The sequence below is a fragment of the Acartia tonsa genome, chromosome 11 (assembly GCF_053477335.1).
Source record: "Acartia tonsa isolate MP-2025a chromosome 11, ASM5347733v1, whole genome shotgun sequence".
NCBI classification, from domain to species: Eukaryota; Metazoa; Arthropoda; class Copepoda; order Calanoida; family Acartiidae; genus Acartia; species Acartia tonsa.
Window position 1 is genome coordinate 17456579 of NC_137270.1, and position 20417 is coordinate 17476995.

A 20417-nucleotide genomic window follows, 5' to 3' on the forward strand; every position below is an offset into this window, starting at 1 on the left:
TCTTTTGTAAGTATACTTAAGATACACTTAAAGTTTTTCCAGCTAGATGACAGGGCAGGAACCATATATCATTGTTATGTAGAAAGTAGCACAATATCAACCCAGGGAGGGAGGGGACATTAGTTGTTTAATACACTAGTCCCCAAAGTTTTATGATAATGTTTTCTTATTCGTTGGCTTTAAAACTTTGGGGTTTTTTGATTAATTGGGTCATTAAGTTGAGTGTCCAAACGTTTCAACCACTAATTGTTATCATCGATGAGGATATTGTACATAAATTTATCGGCCATTGTCTTATCCCTACAGATCCCTGATATAAACCACAATGTTTCACACCTTAAGTAGACCAAGGTTTCTAGAGTAAATTTTATAATTATGTTAGGTTCTACCGTAGTTTAATAACGGAATGCTCTCATCGTTGATTTAAGAATTGTCGTATCGGTTTCAAACTTTGCATGATGATTTCTAAAATAGTTAGGAACAGTTTGAAAAATATATCAACTCTTAACATCTTTTTAAAAGTATATATGTTTTCTTATTCATTTACTTAATAACTTTGAGGATTTCAATTTTGATTGGATGGTTCATTCAATTGAGTGTTCAAACGTTTCAAGCAATAATTAAAAAGAAGGGGCTATTTTGTGTATCATTGTGGATATACTTCAATTTATCGGCCATTTTCTTATCCATTTAGATATGCATAGGCTAACAGTTACAGTATACATAATAAAAGTCCAAATAATATTATTTTTTTTTAGGGCTGGTCGTACTTTGACTCGATGTACTACTGTTTCACCACCCTAACTACAATAGGTAAGTTTAGTTTATAGAGAGCAAAGGTGGATTCGTAAAAAACTTTTGCCTCACTAAAATTTCTTTGCCTCACTAAAATTAGTGAGGCTAGCTAAACATTTAGAGGGGATAATTTTGCCTTACTATTTTGCCACACTATTTTAGTGAGACAGTGAGCCAAAAAAATTTCTTAAGAATTCATCCCAAGACTGACTGACGGACTAAAACGAAATTTAATGTATATAAACTACGCTTATATGATAATAGGAGTTTTATTAGAAAATTTTTGGATCTATTGCAGTTTGCTTATCGTTATAAAGAGTATTCAAAGACATAAAAAATCTGGAAGGCACAAAAGTTTTCGAAAAGGAAATATTTTACACGGGTTAATCTATATAGCCAGGAGCTTCCTATGCGTTTTTGGCAAATTTAGATTATGTTTAACCCTTTTATGTTAGCTATAATTTAGGAAATCTATAAAGTTCTTAGTTTTTAAGCAAGTTACGATTTTAGAAACATTTTACAATAAAATACAGTATATTGTATTTTAATAATCACATTAATCATAAAATGTATTTTTAACGCTCAAATTATCAAAGAATTAATTATTACATTTCTTGAAAAGGTTAAATGTATAATTGGGACTATTTCTATTAAATACATCAAATTGTTGACATCTTGGTATTGATTAGCAACAATTATTTACATATTTTAATCCTAAATTAGATATGATATTGTGGTAAGCCGAACGTTTCAGCTCACGGGTTGCGAGTTCGAATCCAACGAGCCTTAGCCTTGAATTATTCTACCAAAAACAAACTAGCAGGATTTAGTCATACAGAAATTATATATTTAACTGAATAATATTTACAATGGATGTTTACTATATATATACAACAGATTATAACAATGGTTAGGTTTGAAGGGGGTGTGGGACACAAGGGCTTAGCCCACGGCGGTAGACAGGCTGCGGGGGCAGCTGTGGTAAAAGGGGAGGCAGCGCCTCCCGGTTGTATAATTGCGTGAGGGGCGCGTGATAGCTGCGTGTCCGTGCCCCTCCCCATATTTAGGCAGGCCAGTTTGACCGCTGGACAGCGGGGTCACCGGCGGTCATGAGGTAAATGGTGATATAATGGGATTAGTGCAGAAGGCTTGTTATGATAAGTCACTGCGTAGCAATTCTGTAAACTGCCCGTCCGTCTGTTTGCCGTATTACCACAACCTCCCCTTCAAGGGTTGCGGGGCTCCCGAGCCACCAGGCCTTGAACCTGGGGATACGGCAACCTATGTCTGCGCAGGACAGCCTCTTCCTGGGGCACAGCTCGGTGGAGGACAGCTCTGGCTATACAGGCTCCGCGGGACACTCGCTGCTCTGTCTGGCTGTGGTTGGATATCAGCATTGTCAACTACTGGTTGGCTTCCAGCCGTGGGTTAGCGACGGCCAGGCCCCGTCGTTGGAAGTTTTGCCTTGTCTGCAGAACTAATTCTGTCTCGGCGGGTAGCTGGACACGGAGGCCTAGGCTAACTCTGGAGGCTCCCAAGGGGGGAATAACGATGGATGAAGGCGCATAAAATTCCATGGGGGCGCCTGCCTGGTCCAGGTTACTTGGCCTCCTAGCTCCCACTCGGATGGGGACGGCTGTCATCAACAGGGGGCACATCGCTTCAGCTTCGTCCTCTGGGGCCGCCTCTTCCATTTCAGTGGCCGCTTCTCCTCCGGCAGGCTCGCTGCCGGCCGGCAGGTTCTCCATGTCAGCATCAGGGTTCCAGATGGCATCTCTAGGTGGCTCTGGAGCTGGCGGCGGCGGCGGTGGTTCGTTGGGTTGATGCTGCAGGTTCTCTTCTACCGGGTCACGATCCTGGCCGTTAGGCTGTGGGGCGGCGGCGGCTGGCTGGTACACTGGAAACTGTCCTGGGTCACTAGCTGGCGGCGTCGCAGCTCCGGCAGGCAGCTCGGTGGCGTCCTCGTCGCCGTCCAGGTCGCCTTGAATGTCTGTTGGAATCTGATGGGCAGTTACATCTCCAGTGTATTTGCGCAGTCGGCCTACATGCGCGGTGACCTCCGAGATCCTGGCTGTTGGAGAGGCAGGTTTGATGACATAATGGACGTCTGTGGCTTGTCGCACTATCTTCCAAGGGCCAGTCCATCTCTTGGTAATCTTGGCTGCCTTCCCTGGCACCAGGCGGGGGGCCAGATACCAGACCAGGTCTCCAACTCCGTACTTGGCCGTGCCTTCGTAGGCAGCCGCGCTCCTCCGGATGGTTCCCTCCTCTCGCTGCTGGATGGCGTCGTACACGGCATGGTAGCGTTGCAGGAGAGCTTGGACGTTGGCTGGGACCGAGGCATACTCTGTGTCTGGCAGCCGGAGCACCATGTCCACCGGAAGTTTGGCCTCCTTCCCAAAGTAGGCCAGGAACGGGGTCACGCCGGTGGATCTGCAGGCCTTGGTGTTGTAGGCGAAGGCAATGGCAGGCAAGTGTGGCTCCCAGTTGTTGTCGTCTCTGTCTAGGAACAGCCGCATGCCTGTGTTGAGCGTCCGATGGAACCTCTCCACCCGGTTGGACTGCGGGTTGTAGGGCGGTGGATGTGTCAGGCCAATCTCGAGCTTGGCGGCCAGCTCCTTGAATACCTGGCCGGTAAACTCCATCCCATTGTCGGAGTGGATCTTCAGGGGACATCCGAACGTGGCCAGGTGGCGGTGCAGAAGGGCTTCAGCCACCGTGAGAGTGCGCTTGTTGGGGATGGCGTAGAGGCTGACAAACCGGCTGAACCCATCCTGACAGGTGAGGATGTAGCGGTTTCCAGCTGGGGTCTCTGGCAGCGGCCCCACCAGGTCAATAAACAGGACTTGCTGTGGATACCCCTGGCGGGAGGGCACATGTATCCCTAACTTCAACCTTTCCTTGGTGACCTTCTGTACACACTCAGGGCAAGTCTGAACCATCAGGCGGACGTCACGGGACAGGTTGGGCCACCAGAAGTGCATGGCGACGCGGGCAATAGTAGCGTCCATTCCAAAGTGCCCGGCCATGGGGGTCCCATGGGCTAAAAAGAACGCGTCCTGCTGGAGGGCCGAAGGCAGCAGGTATCTTGTTCTCTCTCCTGTCAGGGTCTGGTCAGTGGTGGTGAGGCAGCCATGCTCGTCGAGTCCCAGGGCTGCGAAGCGGCTGGCGTACTGCTGCTCGTCTCGTTCCTTGCCGCGCAGCTCAGCCTTAGTTGGGGCTTTGCCATCAGCCACCCACTGGCGGACACGGAGCAGGAGAGGGTCCTGTGTCTGTGCCTCTAACACTCTAGCCGGGTCCAGTCGTGCGGCAGAGGGCCGGCCAGCTGCGGACTCCCCTAGCTGGCAGAGGGTGTGAATGTACTCAGCTTGCTCTGCTAATTCCTCAGCGGTGGCTGTCGGCATATTATCGTCCTCCCGGCGGCTGAGGGCGTCAGCATTAGTGTTCTGGGTGCCAGGACGGTGGCAGACAGTGAAATCTAGGGCCGCTAGCTCCTCCTGCCAGCGAGCCACCATCCCTGTGGATGTGTTCAGCGACTTCATCTGTAGCAAGGCTGAGGAATCAGTGTTGATCTGGAAGCTGCGGTAGGACAAGATGCCGTGAAATTTCCGAATTCCATACATAATGGCGGCCATCTCTCCCTTCCAGGACGGGTAGCGAGTCTCGGGGTCGGTTGTCTTGCGCCCCACGGCGGCAATCAGCCTCTCCTTGCCGTCCTGGCATTGACTAAGGATGGCAGAGATGGCGCGGCTGCTGAAGTCTGTGGTGAGCTGGAACACCGCCGGCAAGTCAAACCTAGGCGGCGCTCGGATGGGGGCTTGGCAGAACTTGTCCTTGAGCTGTAGCAGCTGGGCTTCCATCTCAGGCGTCCAGGTCAGTGTCTTGGCCGTTTTCTGCCGATTCATCTCGTAGGTGAGGTCGGCATACTCTGGGATGAACAGGCGGTAGTATCCAAAGAACCCCAGGAGCGCCAGCAAATCCTTGGGGGTGATGGGGGCCGGCCAGTCCAGGATACGGTCAATATAATCCTCTTGCATGGCTATCCCCTCCCGGCTGAGGGTGTGGCCCAGATAATCCACCTTGGCTCGAAACAGCTTGGTCTTGGCTGGCTTGAGGCGGATTCCTCCCCTGCGGTGGGCTTCCAAGACTTCCCGGAGCCTAGCCAGGTGGGCCCAGGTATCCTGGTGAAAGGTCAGGACGTCATCAAGATATGACTGGAGGTTGGCCGTGCCTAATGGGTTCAGGACCCCTGCAATAAATCTGGAGTAGACAGATGGTGCCGTAGCGAGGCCAAAGGGCATCCTTTTCCATTGGTACAAGCCCCTGGGGGTGGTGAAGGCGGTGCAGGGCCGGCTGTCCTCGGACACACGGATGGTGTAGTACGCGGCCACCGCGTCTAAGGCACTGTAGACGCGGTGTCCTCCCGCTCGTTCTACCAGCTGCTGGATCCTGGGCAAAGGGTAGCTGTCCAGTTCCAGGCACTTGTTGAGGGCTCTGTAGTCGACTGCCCAGCGGGTGCTCCCGTCCTTCTTCTTGATGGGCACCAGGGGGCTACTCCAGGCGGAGTCTGAAGGCTCTATGACTCCCTCTTGCAGCCAGGTGTCCAGTTGCTTCTCCAGCTAAGCCTCCTGCCGCGGGTTCAGATCCCTAAATCTCTGGCGGATCGGCTGGGTCCCTGGTTTGAGGCGCAGCTGTAACTCTACTACGTCAGTGCAGCCGGGGGTAGAGTTGGAGAAGACGTCCCTGTACTCTGATAACATGGTCCAGACCTCCTTCTTGAGCAGGGGGTCCTTGCGCAGGAATTCGTTCTCCTCCATCTCAAGGGCCTCCCACAGCTCCTGCATATCTGGGGGCTCAACAGGCTCTTGGAACGAATGGATACGAGGGGGAGGCTTATCAGAAACCTCCAAAATGTCAGGCTTGACCAGCTCCTCAGCCACGGGGAGGCCGGCGTCCAGCAGGAGGGGCGTCTCCCCTTCATTTACCACCAGCACTCGAAACACGCTGGCGGAGCCAGGCCTGTGGGCATACAGGCCTTCTGGGATGACAAGATCCTCCCCAAACCTCTGTTCTGGGGCAGCTAGTTGGATGGCATCCTTAGTACGGTGCCCCACTAATTCAACAGGGACAGCCATGACCCCGCGGCCAGGCAAGACCACCCTCTTGGCCGTGCGGAGTTGGGGTGGTTGGCCATCAGTTGGAGTGACAGCGCTTAGCCTGTACGTGGCTGGCACGGGGTCAGCTTCGGCTCCGGGACCCACCGGCCGCGACTTGACGGGCTCGGCCTCGGGAGGGGCTGAGGTGTCGGAGCCAGGCGTGGCTCCGAGGGCGTCCGGCCACGATTTGACGGGCTCGGCGCTGGGAGAGGCCGGGGCGCTGGGACCAGCCTGGGCTCCGTGGGCGTTCGGCCGCGACTTGACGGGCTCGGCGCTAGGAGAGGCTGAGGCATCGGAGCCATGCGTGGCTCCGGAGGCGGCCGGCCACGACTTGACGGGCACGGCGCCGGGAGAGGCTGATTCCTGGGAGTTGAGCGTGGCTCCGGGTGCATCAGACCGCGACTTGACGGGCCTGGACTCGGACTTGGCCGGTTGAATGGCTGGGGGTCCCAGGTAGAGGGGACCAGGTGGACACGGCTGGCCGTTGATGAAGGTGTCGGCGGAGAAGATCGGTTCTGGAGGGCTGGCAATCTCGGGAAACGTCGTTGGCAGGTTCTCCAGAGGCACCTTGGGCACTGGGGGCAACCCCATGGCTAGCAGGTTGGTCCCCCTATGGGCGTTTAGCGCAGTATCCACCCAGTGCGTGCCTTTCTCAACCACACGCGGCTGCTCTGGCAGTGGGCCTGGCAGAGGCCCCTCGTAACTCAACTCTCTCTCGGCTGTCTCCCGGTCGATGGGGACACCACGGAGTGGGATGAACTCCCCACGCACCCACAAGCAGGGGGGTTGCATGTCGAAACAGAGCCTAGTTCCGAACTCCTTGAGAAAATACCCTCCTAGGTTCAGAGGGTGTGAGAGATTCCGTACCACAGTCACGTGGTACAGATGGAGTATAAGAGTGTGTGAAACTGCCATATATAATTCTTTTAATTTTCCGATTACCTGGAGGGGCTGGCCTTCCTCGTTAGCAGTCAGGATTTGGGTGTTGTCTGGAACCAACATGCGTTGCACGCCCATTGCGTGCATGAGGTGTTCAGAAATTACGGCAGACCCTGGTACACGGTTGCCAGAATCGACCATGGCATCAACCTGTACGTGCTGGGCAGGGTCAGGAGTGGGAAACCTCACCCTGATATGGCAGGGGAAGTGGAGGTCCTGCCCTTGAGACAAGGGGGCCTCCCGTTCGGCTGGGGTCGGCAGAAACTTCGGCGGTGGCCGAACCGCAGCTATGGTAGTATCGCTTACCATGGTGGCTTAGACTGTAGCTTCGAATCACTAGAGCTTATCAATTATCACTGGGTCAACAATTTTATATTTCTTTTTATCACTTGGTTGACATTTATACACACTTATGTGTAGTTATCACTAGGAGCTCTAGGTGTGATTCTGGAAGCACTGGCAGCAGGGAATGTCCGTCCTGCAAGGTTCAGAGGGATGGCGGCGGCAGGGAATGTCCCGTCCTGCAGCGCCGCTGGTTCGAATCCCGAAAGATGGCGGCAGGGAATGGCCCGTCCTGCAGCGCCTCGGGTTCGAATCCTGGGAGGCAGCGGCAGGGAATGTCCCGTCCTGCCGTGCCTTTGGCTCAAATTCTGCTATCCGTCGCAGTGGTAGGCCTTACTTGTGTGCTGAAGCTTCGCAGCCACACATTGCCTTCTCAGGGAGACCAGCACCTAGCTGTCCGTCTCGTAGGTTTGGCCTGGGTGTCCTGGGGCTTGTCCCAGCTACACTTGCCAATTTAGACTCAGTTTTGTAGCCGTTTGAGCTAAATTATCCGATTACCGTGGCTGCGCACCTAGCGCTACTCCTACACGGTACGGAAAAACGCTGTAACTGGCGCTTTTAGCAGGCTAAATCTGCTTGCCGTAGGCCAAAGGCCTACACATTGCGTTCAAAATGATGGAAATTCGACCTAAAAAGGCCGTCTCACGGGTCAGTTGGCTTCTCAGTTGGCGGCTGACTGTCCCCTTACTTGCCAAAGGGTCCAATCAGAGGTAGAATAGGCTAATTTCTGTAAGGCTCGATTGAAACACGCTGACACCAAGATGTGGTAAGCCGAACGTTTCAGCTCACGGGTTGCGAGTTCGAATCCAACGAGCCTTAGCCTTGAATTATTCTACCAAAAACAAACTAGCAGGATTTAGTCATACAGAAATTATATATTTAACTGAATAATATTTACAATGGATGTTTACTATATATATACAACAGATTATAACAATGGTTAGGTTTGAAGGGGGTGTGGGACACAAGGGCTTAGCCCACGGCGGTAGACAGGCTGCGGGGGCAGCTGTGGTAAAAGTGGAGGCAGCGCCTCCCGGTTGTATAATTGCGTGAGGGGCGCGTGATAGCTGCGTGTCCGTGCCCCTCCCCATATTTAGGCAGGCCAGTTTGACCGCTGGACAGCGGGGTCACCGGCGGTCATGAGGTAAATGGTGATATAATGGGATTAGTGCAGAAGGCTTGTTATGATAAGTCACTGCGTAGCAATTCTGTAAACTGCCCGTCCGTCTGTTTGCCGTATTACCACAATATAATGGTCCAAAAGGGAGTTAAAGGGGGTAATAAACCCTCTAAAAATTGAAATATATACTTTTACTCCCCCCCCCCCTCCCTACTTTTATCAAAAATTATTGTGTGTGTAGGGGTGATCTAGCAAAAAACACCCTCCATCCCTCTTAAAAAAAAAGATTGTTTGAACCATCATAAAAAAAATATTTTTCTTTTTTTTCTCTCCATAATTCTGTTTTTTTTCCTTCTGATATTTCATAATCTAAATATTTTACGGTAAACAAAGTAAATTAAGAAAAAAACAAGGACGATAATATATAAAGGATAGAAGATTCATTAAGAATAATCGAAATATGATATACAAAAACAAATAAAGCAATAAATAAGCTTTTTCGGAATAGGGGGTTAGTAAAATGCGTCGGTTGATTCAAGTTTAAAATATCTCGCTCCGACCCATTGATATTTCAGAATTTTCAACCCCCCCCCCTCCCCCCCCCCTCCTTCGAAAAATATATTAGATTTAAAAATTATAAAAAAGAGTGCTTCTCATGAAAATTAACTAGATTTTGTGACGTTGATTATTTATAAAATATTCTTTCTTTTAATCGTTAATAAACTGACGTATGATATTTTTATTTTCATTATTTCTTAATTCTATAATTAAAACTCTTAAGAACTAATGAACTTTCTTATTCTTAGAAAGAAAAAGCATTTTATTTTTTTTTTGGGGGGGGGGATTCTTTTGGGAAGGTTGGACTACCCTTCCCCTTATCCAGAAAAATCTTTTCACTTTTTGGGGGGAGGGTGAGTGATGACAGAAAATAGCTTAAAACCACCAAAAGACATTAATAAAGCATTCTTAGAAGTATAACCAATTAGGACCAGTAACTTTAGAGATCCTTAGCTTCAGAAGAAAAAAAACTTACTGCTATATATTATAGAAATAGGACTAGCAGCTGCGTCCCTATCATTTAGGAGCTCTTCATTCGAAGAAGTATGGAAAGAAGGAAATTACTCCTTAAACCATACAGGGACCTATAAAAAGCTTCCCTAAAAAGGAGAACTCAATCAATTTAGTAGTTATCGACAAAAAAAAAACGAAATCCTATTATTTTTTAAAACTAAAAAAAACTAAATCCTACTATTATTTAAGTATTTTTGTCATAACATTAAGATTTCAATAAATAATTAACTTATTTAGTTTTTTTAAGGAAGCTTCACATAGACCCCTTGATGGTTTTAAGCTATTTATTAAAGATTTAAAAATGGGATGGTATTAGTCTATTTATTAAAGATTTAAAGATGGATTTTTTTAAGGCTATGTTTTACCTCTTTGAAGACAAAGTGCCTAGATGCTCGGGGCGTATTCGCTAGTTCTTTGTATAATTGGATAATACTAGTTATTTTTTTCCAAATTAAGGATTTGGTGATCTGGTAGCGCTACAGCAGGACAATGCTCTCGAGGAGAAGCCGGAGTATGTCACCTTCGCCCTCTTCTTCATCATGTTCGGCCTGGCCGTCATAGCCGCCGTACTCAACCTTATGGTACTCAAATTTATGACCATGAACACAGAGGATGAGAAGCGTGACGAGATAGAGGCCATTCAGGTGAGCAAACCCGCGACAATTGGTCAGCACGTCAAGCATCCGCTCGTTGTCGGAGAGGTGATAGGTTCGAATCTCGAAATGACACCGCATCATAACAAAACAATGTTAAAAATGGTACCTACTGCTGATATGTCAGATGCGTGACATTAACATTGTGAATATACACAATTTGTAACTTTGAGTAAAAAGCATTCAGTATTAGATTATCTAGCAGCTATGAGAAATGGTGGGGGGGGGGGGGGTTCGGATTCGTATTGATTGACGGTTACATTTACCATTGGGATATTTCTAGTTTGTACCAACCAATCAAGATTTTATCAAAGTTTCCTAAGAATAAGAATGCAAAACTTTAGGGACCAGTAAAGTTTGCAGTTCAATGTTCCTCTCTGTGTATTTTTGATTATTTCTTTTTTTTTAATTTCAGGCGGCAGCTTATTCAGTGCGAGTAGAGGGAGATGTCATCATGGGTGATCTTTTAAATGATGCAAAGTAAGTATAGATAAATTTATGTACATCTCCAATGATGATACACAAAATTGCCCATTCTGTATATTAATATTAGTGGTTGAAATGTTTGGACACTCAACTTAATGAATCAACCAATAAAAATTGACTGAAGTCCACTGAAACCAAGAAGAAAACGTTATTATAAGACTTTGTTGGCTAGTGTAATAAACAGCCCACTGTCCCCTCTCTCTCTTTCTGATTATAGACACACATACAAGAATTAAAGAGAAGCATTGCTACACAGAGAGAGAGAGAGAGAGAGAGAGAGAGAGAGAGAGAGAGAGAGAGAGAGGAGACAATGGGCTGTTTATTACAATAAACCCGAAGTTTTATGATAACGGTTGGCTTAACAACTTTGGGGACTTGAGTGAATTTTAATTGGTTTATTCTTTTAGTTGAGTGTCTAAACGTTTCAACTACTAATTTTAATCTACATAAGGGGTTATTTTGTATAGCATCATTTGGGAAGTATATCAATTTATTGGCCATTGTCTTATCACTTTAAATCCCTGATTATAGCAGGTATTGTCCATGAATCATTTAATATGACACTGCCGTTAAGTAGTATATTTTATTTTGCAATGTTACAAATAAAAAGTACTAAATAAATTCCATGTAAGTCTATAAATCTAAGAAAAAAATCATTTTAAAATTGGTCTGGAAATTTTTAGATGAACAATTGTTTCATAAGTTATCTCAATAAAAGTACAAAAATCTCTTAAGAGAAAAAATCTTTTGTTATATTCAAAATTGACCTAATTTGGGACATTTTTAGAGAAACGCATGGATAATTATGCACATAGGTAGAGCAGCAATATTGATTAAATTGCCAAAATGAATAGGTTTTTTTTGTATGTTAATATCTCGTTAACCACTGGACCGATTTAGGTGGTTTAATGCTTTATTATCAGTTCCTTACCAGGTCTTCTACAAAACAAAGAACAGTAAACTGTAAAACAAAAAAAAATATGTAGATTTGCATATGCAAAATATAGAACAACTAAATATGTAAGTTTATTCTACAGGTGTCTTTGTGTGTCGTGTGTATGTTGAGTAATTGCGCAAGTAACTCAGATAGACCGAATGAGACAAAAAAAAAAGCGGACATACGGATATGCACTGGATATAGAACAGCTTTGTTACCAAAAGTAGATCAAGAAGGAATTTTTTATAACAAAAGACATCTTTTTTATTTTCTATTCATTGCTTTTCGTTAACATAACCAGAGAAATGTATTCTAAAGATACAAAAAAAACGGGAGTACATTAATAAAAGCTTAGGTCAATTTGAGATAAATGAAAATAAACAAGGATGACAACATCCATAAAAAAAAGAAACCTTGAATCGGAAGGACAAACAAACAATAACTCTTGTTGAGTGTCAGAACTTGCTAAGCAGAATTTAAATGCATAAGTCTAAACAAAATTGTAAGTAAAAGTGTTGCAAAATATGATACTGTTTAAGGACATACTTACATTTTTAGGACTTGATTATAGAGATTTTTTAGATGGACGTACGGACTTTCTGGTAGCGATTTAGAGATACTACGCTTTCCAAATCGTACTTAATTGTTATCGGAATCATAATGCAAAGTTTGAAATCGGTAGGACAATTCTAACCTGTTTTAATTAACGATAAGAGCTAACTGTCCTGGACGGACGATCAACCCTAATCAAAGAAAAGTCTTAGAAATAGTCTTAAGAATAGTTTATGATATTTATCCATGTCTGTATTTTTAAATCTGGATAGAGACAGTAAAGAAAAGACAATGGAATGTATAATGATTCAAAATCAGGGATCCTATAGGATAAGACAATGAACGATACATCCCCAATGATGATAAACGAAAATTTCTTCTTCTGTAGATTAAAACCATATGTTGAAACGTTTGGACACTCAATGAATAACCAATCAAAATTTAACAAAAGTATTAAAAGTTTTCAGGCCAAAAAATATAAAATGTTATTATTAATTTTGGGTACTAGTTTAATAAATTCAATGTCCCCTCCCTCCCTCCGCATCGTATTACAGACAGCTTTCTGCGAATATTAAAATAAAAAAATATAAGATTAAAACTAGTATTTTTGGCCCCGGGGGGCCACAGTCCCAAGCTAAAAAATGGTATTGATATTATGATTTTTATTTCAATATTCGTACAAAACTGACATGATACAGGATTTTTCAGTATGACTGAGAACCGGTTATTATCCAGCGAATATTAATCGGTTTCGAAGCCATGCTGGAAAATATAAACATTACAAACACAATGTTTTAAATATCTTTTAAAATATCATTGATTAAAACCAAACTATTCAAATAATTTACCTATAAATATATACTTAAAAATTAAAATCAAAGTGATTTACTTTACATTGAAATGTTTAGAACTATGTATAATTTTGTCATTCAAAATTGTTCTGCCGTATTTTTTTCACAAATAACTAATTTGTTTGTTTAATTTAGATATCGAGAGAGGTGTAGATCGACCAGTGCAGAAGAAATTAGGTAAGTAATGCATTTAATTTAGGGGAGGTGTCCATTTTTAAAATCATTTTGTTTCATTTTATCTTGTTCTATTGTCTACTCTATGTCCACGGAAATCTGTTTATAATACGATACGATAAATAACTATTCTTGAAAAAAAACTTTTCTCTTATACTACGAAAAAAGAGGGTCTAGTCTTATTATCCAATTTTCTAGTAAAACAAAGATAACCAAATCCATATAAGTGAAGCTCTTTAAGCAGACGCTAGAACAAACGAACAGTAACACTAATGCCATGCAAAATATAAATTTATAAGCCTAAACAACATTGTATGAAAATTTGTTGCAAATTGCTATATACAGTATACTATTTAATAACATTTTTAGCATTGTACCTTGTAGTCAAGATAATTATGCTTTCAAAAATTAGATGAATTGGATAATTCTTTCATACACTCAACTGTTGTCAGAAAGTAAATGAACGTACGGACTTTCTGGTAATGATAAAGTTGCAACGCTTTCTAAATCGTACCCAACTGTAACAGAAATCACAATACCAAGTTTATATATTGATATCGATAGGACCATTCTAACATGCCTAAATTAACGGTAAGTGCCATCCGTTAAGGACTTACAGACCGACATAATTTAGAAAAACTTAACTTTAAATAATAAGATAGAAAGTGAGATCTAAATTTATTACCAAGGGCAGAGCAATCATATTTTCTTACTCCTCCTAATAAAGTCCCAAAAGGTTTCATGATTAATAGGAAATGGATTTTGAAATGTGATAGGTTGGGCCGGTAATTCAACTTGTCACACGATATCTGAGACAACATTTCATTTATTAGATATCAGAGAGAAAAGAAATGCTGTGGAAAGTTTTTAATTTTTTCCCGCTTTTTTGCCAGTAGCTTTTAAATTGATAAAGAATTATTATATAAAGACTGTTTTTAAGATCCTCAATTTATCTAAAAATTAAAAATATTAAAATCAAAATGGGAACATAGATTTTTTTATTTTATTTAAAAAGCTTTCTGCGGATATTAAAATTTACAATCATATGATTTTATAATTTTTATTTTAATGTTCACAGGAAAGTGTATGTAATACGGTGTTATACATGATTTTTTCAGTATGGCTGAGAACCGGTTTTAATCTACTGGATATTTAGCGGTTTCGAAATGAAAATTAAATATCCATTTTATAAATTAAGATTATTGATGAAAAAGTCGTCTAGACGCTTCTACTTTCGAACTATTTAATCAAAATTTGATCAAAATCTCTGATTTTAACGAAGTGTACAAGATCTATTTAAGTCTTTTATCTACTCTTTTTAATTATGATATTATTTTAGGAGTGTGTGTTCATGTTCGTGCATGTCATGCCATCCATTCTTCAACAAATGTAGAAATTATTCAGGTGAGAATAATCTTAATGTCGTCATCCATTCTTCAACAAATGCAGAAATTATTCAGGTGAGAATAATCTTAATGTCGTCATCCATTCTTCAACAAATGTAGAAATTATTCAGGTGAGAATAATCTTAATGTCGTCATCCATTCGTCAACAAATGTAGAAATTATTCAGATTAAAATGATTTTAACCCTTGACAGTCAGGTCCCCCTTTCAGACCTGGTTATCTCAGCTTCAGCTTAGAAAGAGAAGGCTAAAATTAACTTTTGATCCCCTATTGATGGTTTCTTATTTTTTGAAGCTAGATGAACGTTTTCAAATTTTTAAAACATAAATTTAGACGATGGTCCCCGGCAGCAACGGTCGGCGGGAAAACGGCGGCCATCAACTTTTGATACAATGTGTAGACGTGTAAGATAAGCTTGAATTTAAAATTCTAAGTATCTAATTCAAAAATTTTATTTTGTACTACTAAAGGGTCAATTAGTATTATGCCCTGTAAAATGCTTAATTTAAGTTTTAAAAAACTGTTTTGCACTTTACCTGGATGACCCTGCCAGATTTGCTGGCATCCTGTGGAGATATTCAAAAAAATTTAACAGTTATTGAAAAGTTATTTTTGTTATAGCTCTATATATCTATAATACAAAGTAGAACGATGTCTGTCTGTTTGTTTGTCTGTCTGTCTGTTTGTTTGTAGCCCCAAAAAAACAAACAAAAATTCCCCCCCCCCCCCCTCCAAAAAAGAATATTTTTTTACATTCTTATTTTAAATCTAAAATACGAAAATTTGGTTTTATCAAACCTCTTGGGGCCCCATCCCTTAGAGGCTAGGGGCGAAGCCGCTAGTTTTACACAAAGGAAATAAGCTGAGTTAATTGTTAATGTCGCACAAATACTTAATAGTTTTGGTATCTCGGTTAGTCTGAACAAAATACTAGAAAGTATTCTGATTTAGGCCAATGAAATTATACTTTCAATATTTTTCTATTGGAATCGTATTTTTTGCTTTATCATATTTATTCAACGTATTTATGTGCAAATACATAAATTTAAGATTGTATAACCTAAATTTTATGTTATGATTTTGTAATATTTATGTTGTAAAATGCACTAAACACTGAACAAGGATATGATACTCAAAAGTAGCGCATTTTCTAGTATGGTTTGAAGACAATTATCCGTGCATATGACTAAGAAATAGACACAACCCAATCTCTCCTGATTTTGTATCACTTTTGAAAAGTGCGATTCCTGTGACGTCATATAAAAAGGGAAGGGGGGAAGAAAATCTCTTCCCTTTTCTCCCATCTCTTTTGAAGAGATTTTCTTCCCCACTTCCCTTTTTCTTTCCCGAAACGTATATGACGTAACTGGAATCGCACTTTTCAAAGTGATACAAAATCGGGACAGATTGGGTTGTGTCTAAGAAATATGGTGCTTGTTATCTTTCTTGTCATTTTTATTTCTCACCTCTTTGGGGCTACCTTGTTCCCAAAATAACCTAACCTAACCAGACCCAAAGTAAAAACAAAGACAAAAAACAAAAATTCATTTTTTTAAAAAGAAGTTGGTTAATGTGCTCGACATTTGAGGAGCACTGCAGAAAATTCATAGCTTTCAATTGTATTAGGCCAATAAAAACAGAATATAATATTTCTGTGGGTTTTCTATAAAACAATTTTTCTGTTTGTCAGTTAAGATCTTGATATTCAGCCAACTGATTAAGTTTTCATCAAAGGAAACCTTCACAATGTTTTTAGGATGGTTTTAGGCATTTCATTTCTAAATATAAGCGTTTTAGGTGGTTTTAGGCTATTTTTTCTGTACTAGATGCTAGTGGATACAGCTAGTAATAAAATTACAGAGAAGCTTTTTTACTAATTACTTTGGTGCAATATCAGCAGTATTTACAACATTTTATAAGAAAAAAAACATATTTTTACACAACAACTAAAATAAAGTTTTAGCCACTTTTATATCCTTATAATAAAGTAACATGATGTCTGTTTGTCAGTCTATTACTAACTGCTTCTAAATTGCTAACTAACTAACTAAATTGCTTCAAATAGGTCCTGGAGAGGTTTTTGGGAAAGGTACCACCACCCTTCCAAGATAAATCATCCTCGAAAAATGTCACCCGCAAAATATTTTTATATTTTTTAAACTAAAATAAAAAATGAGCGGGAAGAGGTGTTTTTTACTTTTTCTTTTTAAGTCTAAAAAAAGTGAAAATTTGAATTAATAAAGATTCTAGTTTTCAATTACGACCAATAAAATTAAAATTCATTGTTTTTGCTAATATATTTTTTTAGTTATAAGTATGGAATGTAATATAGTATGTTGAAGAAAAACACTTATTACTCTCTTTTTCAATGGAAGGATTAAGCTTAAATAATCATTTACTTATATTGAATGTTACGTACAAATATATATTTTTTCTGAAAAGTTAATATCAAGTAATATCATCTTAGAATTTTTTTTCAATTTTGAAAATTTGAGTCTCTCAAGATACTGTGAATATGATTTATAATTCTAATATTAAAATTATATGTTTTAGGTGAGCTGAGATCTCCCCCACCAGATTTTTCAGACTATGTTCCCTCCCCTCCAAAGTCGAGACCCGCTTCAGGTAAGGAAAAAATATTAAAAACATTATCTGTTTGTAGGTCTTTGTGTTGCTTCTTGTAGGGGGACAAAGTGTCTCAAAAATCAGCCATTTGACGTCATAAAATTCTTTTAGGATTTTTCTTTTCCACTTCTCCTCTTATCTTCCTCATTTTTATGACGTCACATGGCTGATTTTTGAGACACTTATTATAGGGAAGATTTATGATTATTATTTTTGGGTGGGGTACCTCTATCCTCCCAAGAGAAATCTTCCAAACGAATAAATAAAATCCCCAACGCAAAAAAAAAGTTTTATTTTATTTTTTCCCTCAAAACCCCCCTTAAGCTAACCCCCCCCCCCCCCCCGCGGCCCCATCTACCCAATGTACCTTTAGAGGACTTTTCGGGCTTAGCCGCTAGTGATAAAAATATATATAAATCTCATGCCTAAAAAGTAAAAATGATAGTAAGTAGAATTGTCGTAGTAAAAGTCTTTACAGAAAGATAGAAAAATGTAAAATATGATAAAGACAATATGCTTCCCTTACTTTAATAGGATAAAAGGATCGAGATGTAGTAATGTTTAATATAAAATTGGTAAATTTAAGGACAAAATTAGAATATGTCCAACTAATCAGACAGACAAACTAGCAAAGTTATAAAAAAACAAATCTATATATATAAGTAACAGGATGTGTGTCTGTTTATGCGTTTGTACCAAAAAATATCGTAAACCGCTGGTTTATAAGGTTTTTCTTTACAGTCAAGAGAAGGTTTATAACTATTAGGAGGGAGGGTACATCCTCCTTCCAAAAGAAATGGCCCCTGGAAAAAAAATGCCCCACCAAAGATTCTTCATTTTTTTCTTTTTTACATCCAAAAATCTACCAAATTATATTCCCGCTTATTCTATCTCTTAAACCCTTGCAAGAGAGCTGATAAATTGTTGACGGCCTTGGACTAGTTTAGAATTTAGAACATACAGTGCACAAACTATCATTTATCTCTTTTTTTTATAAATTCAAACTGTAGGTTAGGATGAACAGAAACAAACTTTTAAAGGTTTTGTTCAAGTATAGCTTCGAAACCGATTGATATCCCCCAATAATGATACATAAATTACTCCTACTGTAGATTACAATTAATGGTTGAAACTTAAGGAACCAAATTATCAAAATTCAAGAAAACGAGGTTAAAAACTTTGGGTACCAGTGTAATAAACAGTCCAGTGTCCCCTCCCTTCCTGAAGTGACCTGGGTTTGAAAAATCACACTATTAATGTGTCATTTTTCTTCTTACTCTTTCAACTGGTCGCCTAGGATTATTTGTATGATTTGTACAGGATGCACAATTGGTATCCTAGGATCATTTGTATGATTTGTACATTGTACAGGTTGAAGAATTGGTCTTCTATGATCATTTGTATGATTTGCACAGGTTGCAGAATTGGTCGCCAATGATCATTTGTATGATTTGAAAAGGTTGATGCATATTGGTCGACTAGGATCATTTTTATGATTTGTACAGGTTGCAGAATTGGTCGCTTATGTTCATTTGTATGATTTGTACAGGCTGCAGACTTGGTTGCATAAGATCATTTCTTTCAATTCACCCCTTTAAAATTAAAATTTGTAAAACTATGATTTGTCTTTCCGTATTTATGTAAGTCCTACCAATTAGTCGAAAACGACCTAATACTTCTATTTAATTAAAAATACAAACTGTACAAATCTAATAATTATTCCAAGACGGTCTTACATTGTGCCCGCTTCAGGAGGGAAGCAAAATAATAATCATATAGTGTGTTTTTTCAAACTGAAGTGAATCTTCTTTAAAACAAAAAAATCATTTTGTTTAAAATCTCCTCAGCTTTTTACGTGTATTACAAAACTAATAAAATATAGATTTGTTAGCGGTTACACCTCTGGCATCTAGGGGCTCTTTATCCTAAGGCAGAGAGAGGTTAGAAAAAACAGCTTAAAACCATTCCAAGACTTTAATTCTGAAAATAATTAGTTATTGAGATCTTAAAAATAAGACAAAAAATACTACTAATTTATATAATATGATAATGCAATTTACCTAACTAACTGCCCTTTAAAATAATTGAATAAAAATACCAACATATCTAACCCAAGTTAATACCCCTGCAGGGGTCCTAGCCCAATCAGAAATCAGACTGTTAGATGTATTTATACAATGTCCAGCAAAATAATCCTATTATACACATTGTAGTTATACCTCTAGACAAATCCTACAATTTATACTGTCTGTGTTTCCATTTATTTCTAACTTTTTCCGTCTAAAACATACATTCTAAACTTAAGGCCAACTTTTGTTCGTGTAATTATTTGGAATATTATAGGAAGGGCTTATCAGTTGCATATATTTACTGTGGTTGCGGTTGCGGATAGTTATATGACATACAACAAAAACTAATTATTATTAATTATGTAAAAAATTAATGTCTTTTTGGCTATAGCTTAAGATTGCTATATCTACTGAACCGATTTAGATCTCAATTCTAGGAAGCTTCACATAGGTTCCGGGTTGGTTTCAGGCTATTTTCTTACCTTTCCTACCACTATGATTACAAACCTCCAGGATTCTAGGGGCGCAACCGCAAGTTGTTTTTTAAGTAGTAAGATTTTTTCCCCTGAAGCTTTACATATCTCAACAGAATGAGCATTTTAGGGGAGCCAGGCATAGGTCCCAGGACTGGTTTAATACTACTTATTAAATTAAACCGCTTTCGGTCCTTTAACTCTTAACAGTCGGGCCTCCTGCCCCACCTGTATCGGTTAGGGGGGGGGGGACGTTCAAAATATTTTTGCTCTTTACCTGGATGACCCTGCCAGGTTTGCTGGCATCCTGTGCCCGCCAGGATGGAGATATTCAAAAAATTCCAACTCTCAGTTATGTGTCATACCCATTCTGAAAAAGTCACGCAGTTTGGGCTCTTTATCTTTCATACATAGAAAATGAAATAGAAAAATCAGAAAAACTTTTCGCTTAAAAAAAACTATACTTATATTTAAATTTCGAGCATTTTCACAAACTACAGTTTTGTTAGTCCAGGCCTTAGAATGCAAGTCTAAATTTTTTTTTGTACAGCAATATGCTTTGTAATTAATTTATTTTAGAAAGATTATACCTTATTATTACTGGAATCTTTGATTGAAAGGTTTAATGCTCTTTTTGTTTGTTTTTTAATAATATAAATTTATGTTTTAGTTCATGATTTACGGTCATTGAGGCTGATACCCTTTGGTGGGTTTGAATCCTACGAGGCGCCGATTAGAAGAAATACTAATAAACAATTCATTTATAAGG

The 20417-nt window shown here is 40.5% G+C and overlaps 1 protein-coding gene across 1 annotated transcript in view; it reads left to right on the top strand.

The window, feature by feature from the left end:
* The window catches only part of LOC145331595 (two pore potassium channel protein sup-9-like), a 74932-nt gene that overhangs the window by 33293 nt on the left and 21222 nt on the right, over nt 1-20417 (top strand). Inside the window, exons 8-14 of the mRNA XM_080176343.1 lie at nt 759-813; nt 9880-10067; nt 10492-10556; nt 13038-13079; nt 14416-14480; nt 17035-17106; nt 20319-20416. Of these exons, the coding sequence (XP_080032469.1) occupies nt 759-813; nt 9880-10067; nt 10492-10556; nt 13038-13079; nt 14416-14480; nt 17035-17106; nt 20319-20416 (585 nt within the window). The remainder of the gene's footprint in view (nt 1-758; nt 814-9879; nt 10068-10491; nt 10557-13037; nt 13080-14415; nt 14481-17034; nt 17107-20318; nt 20417) is intronic.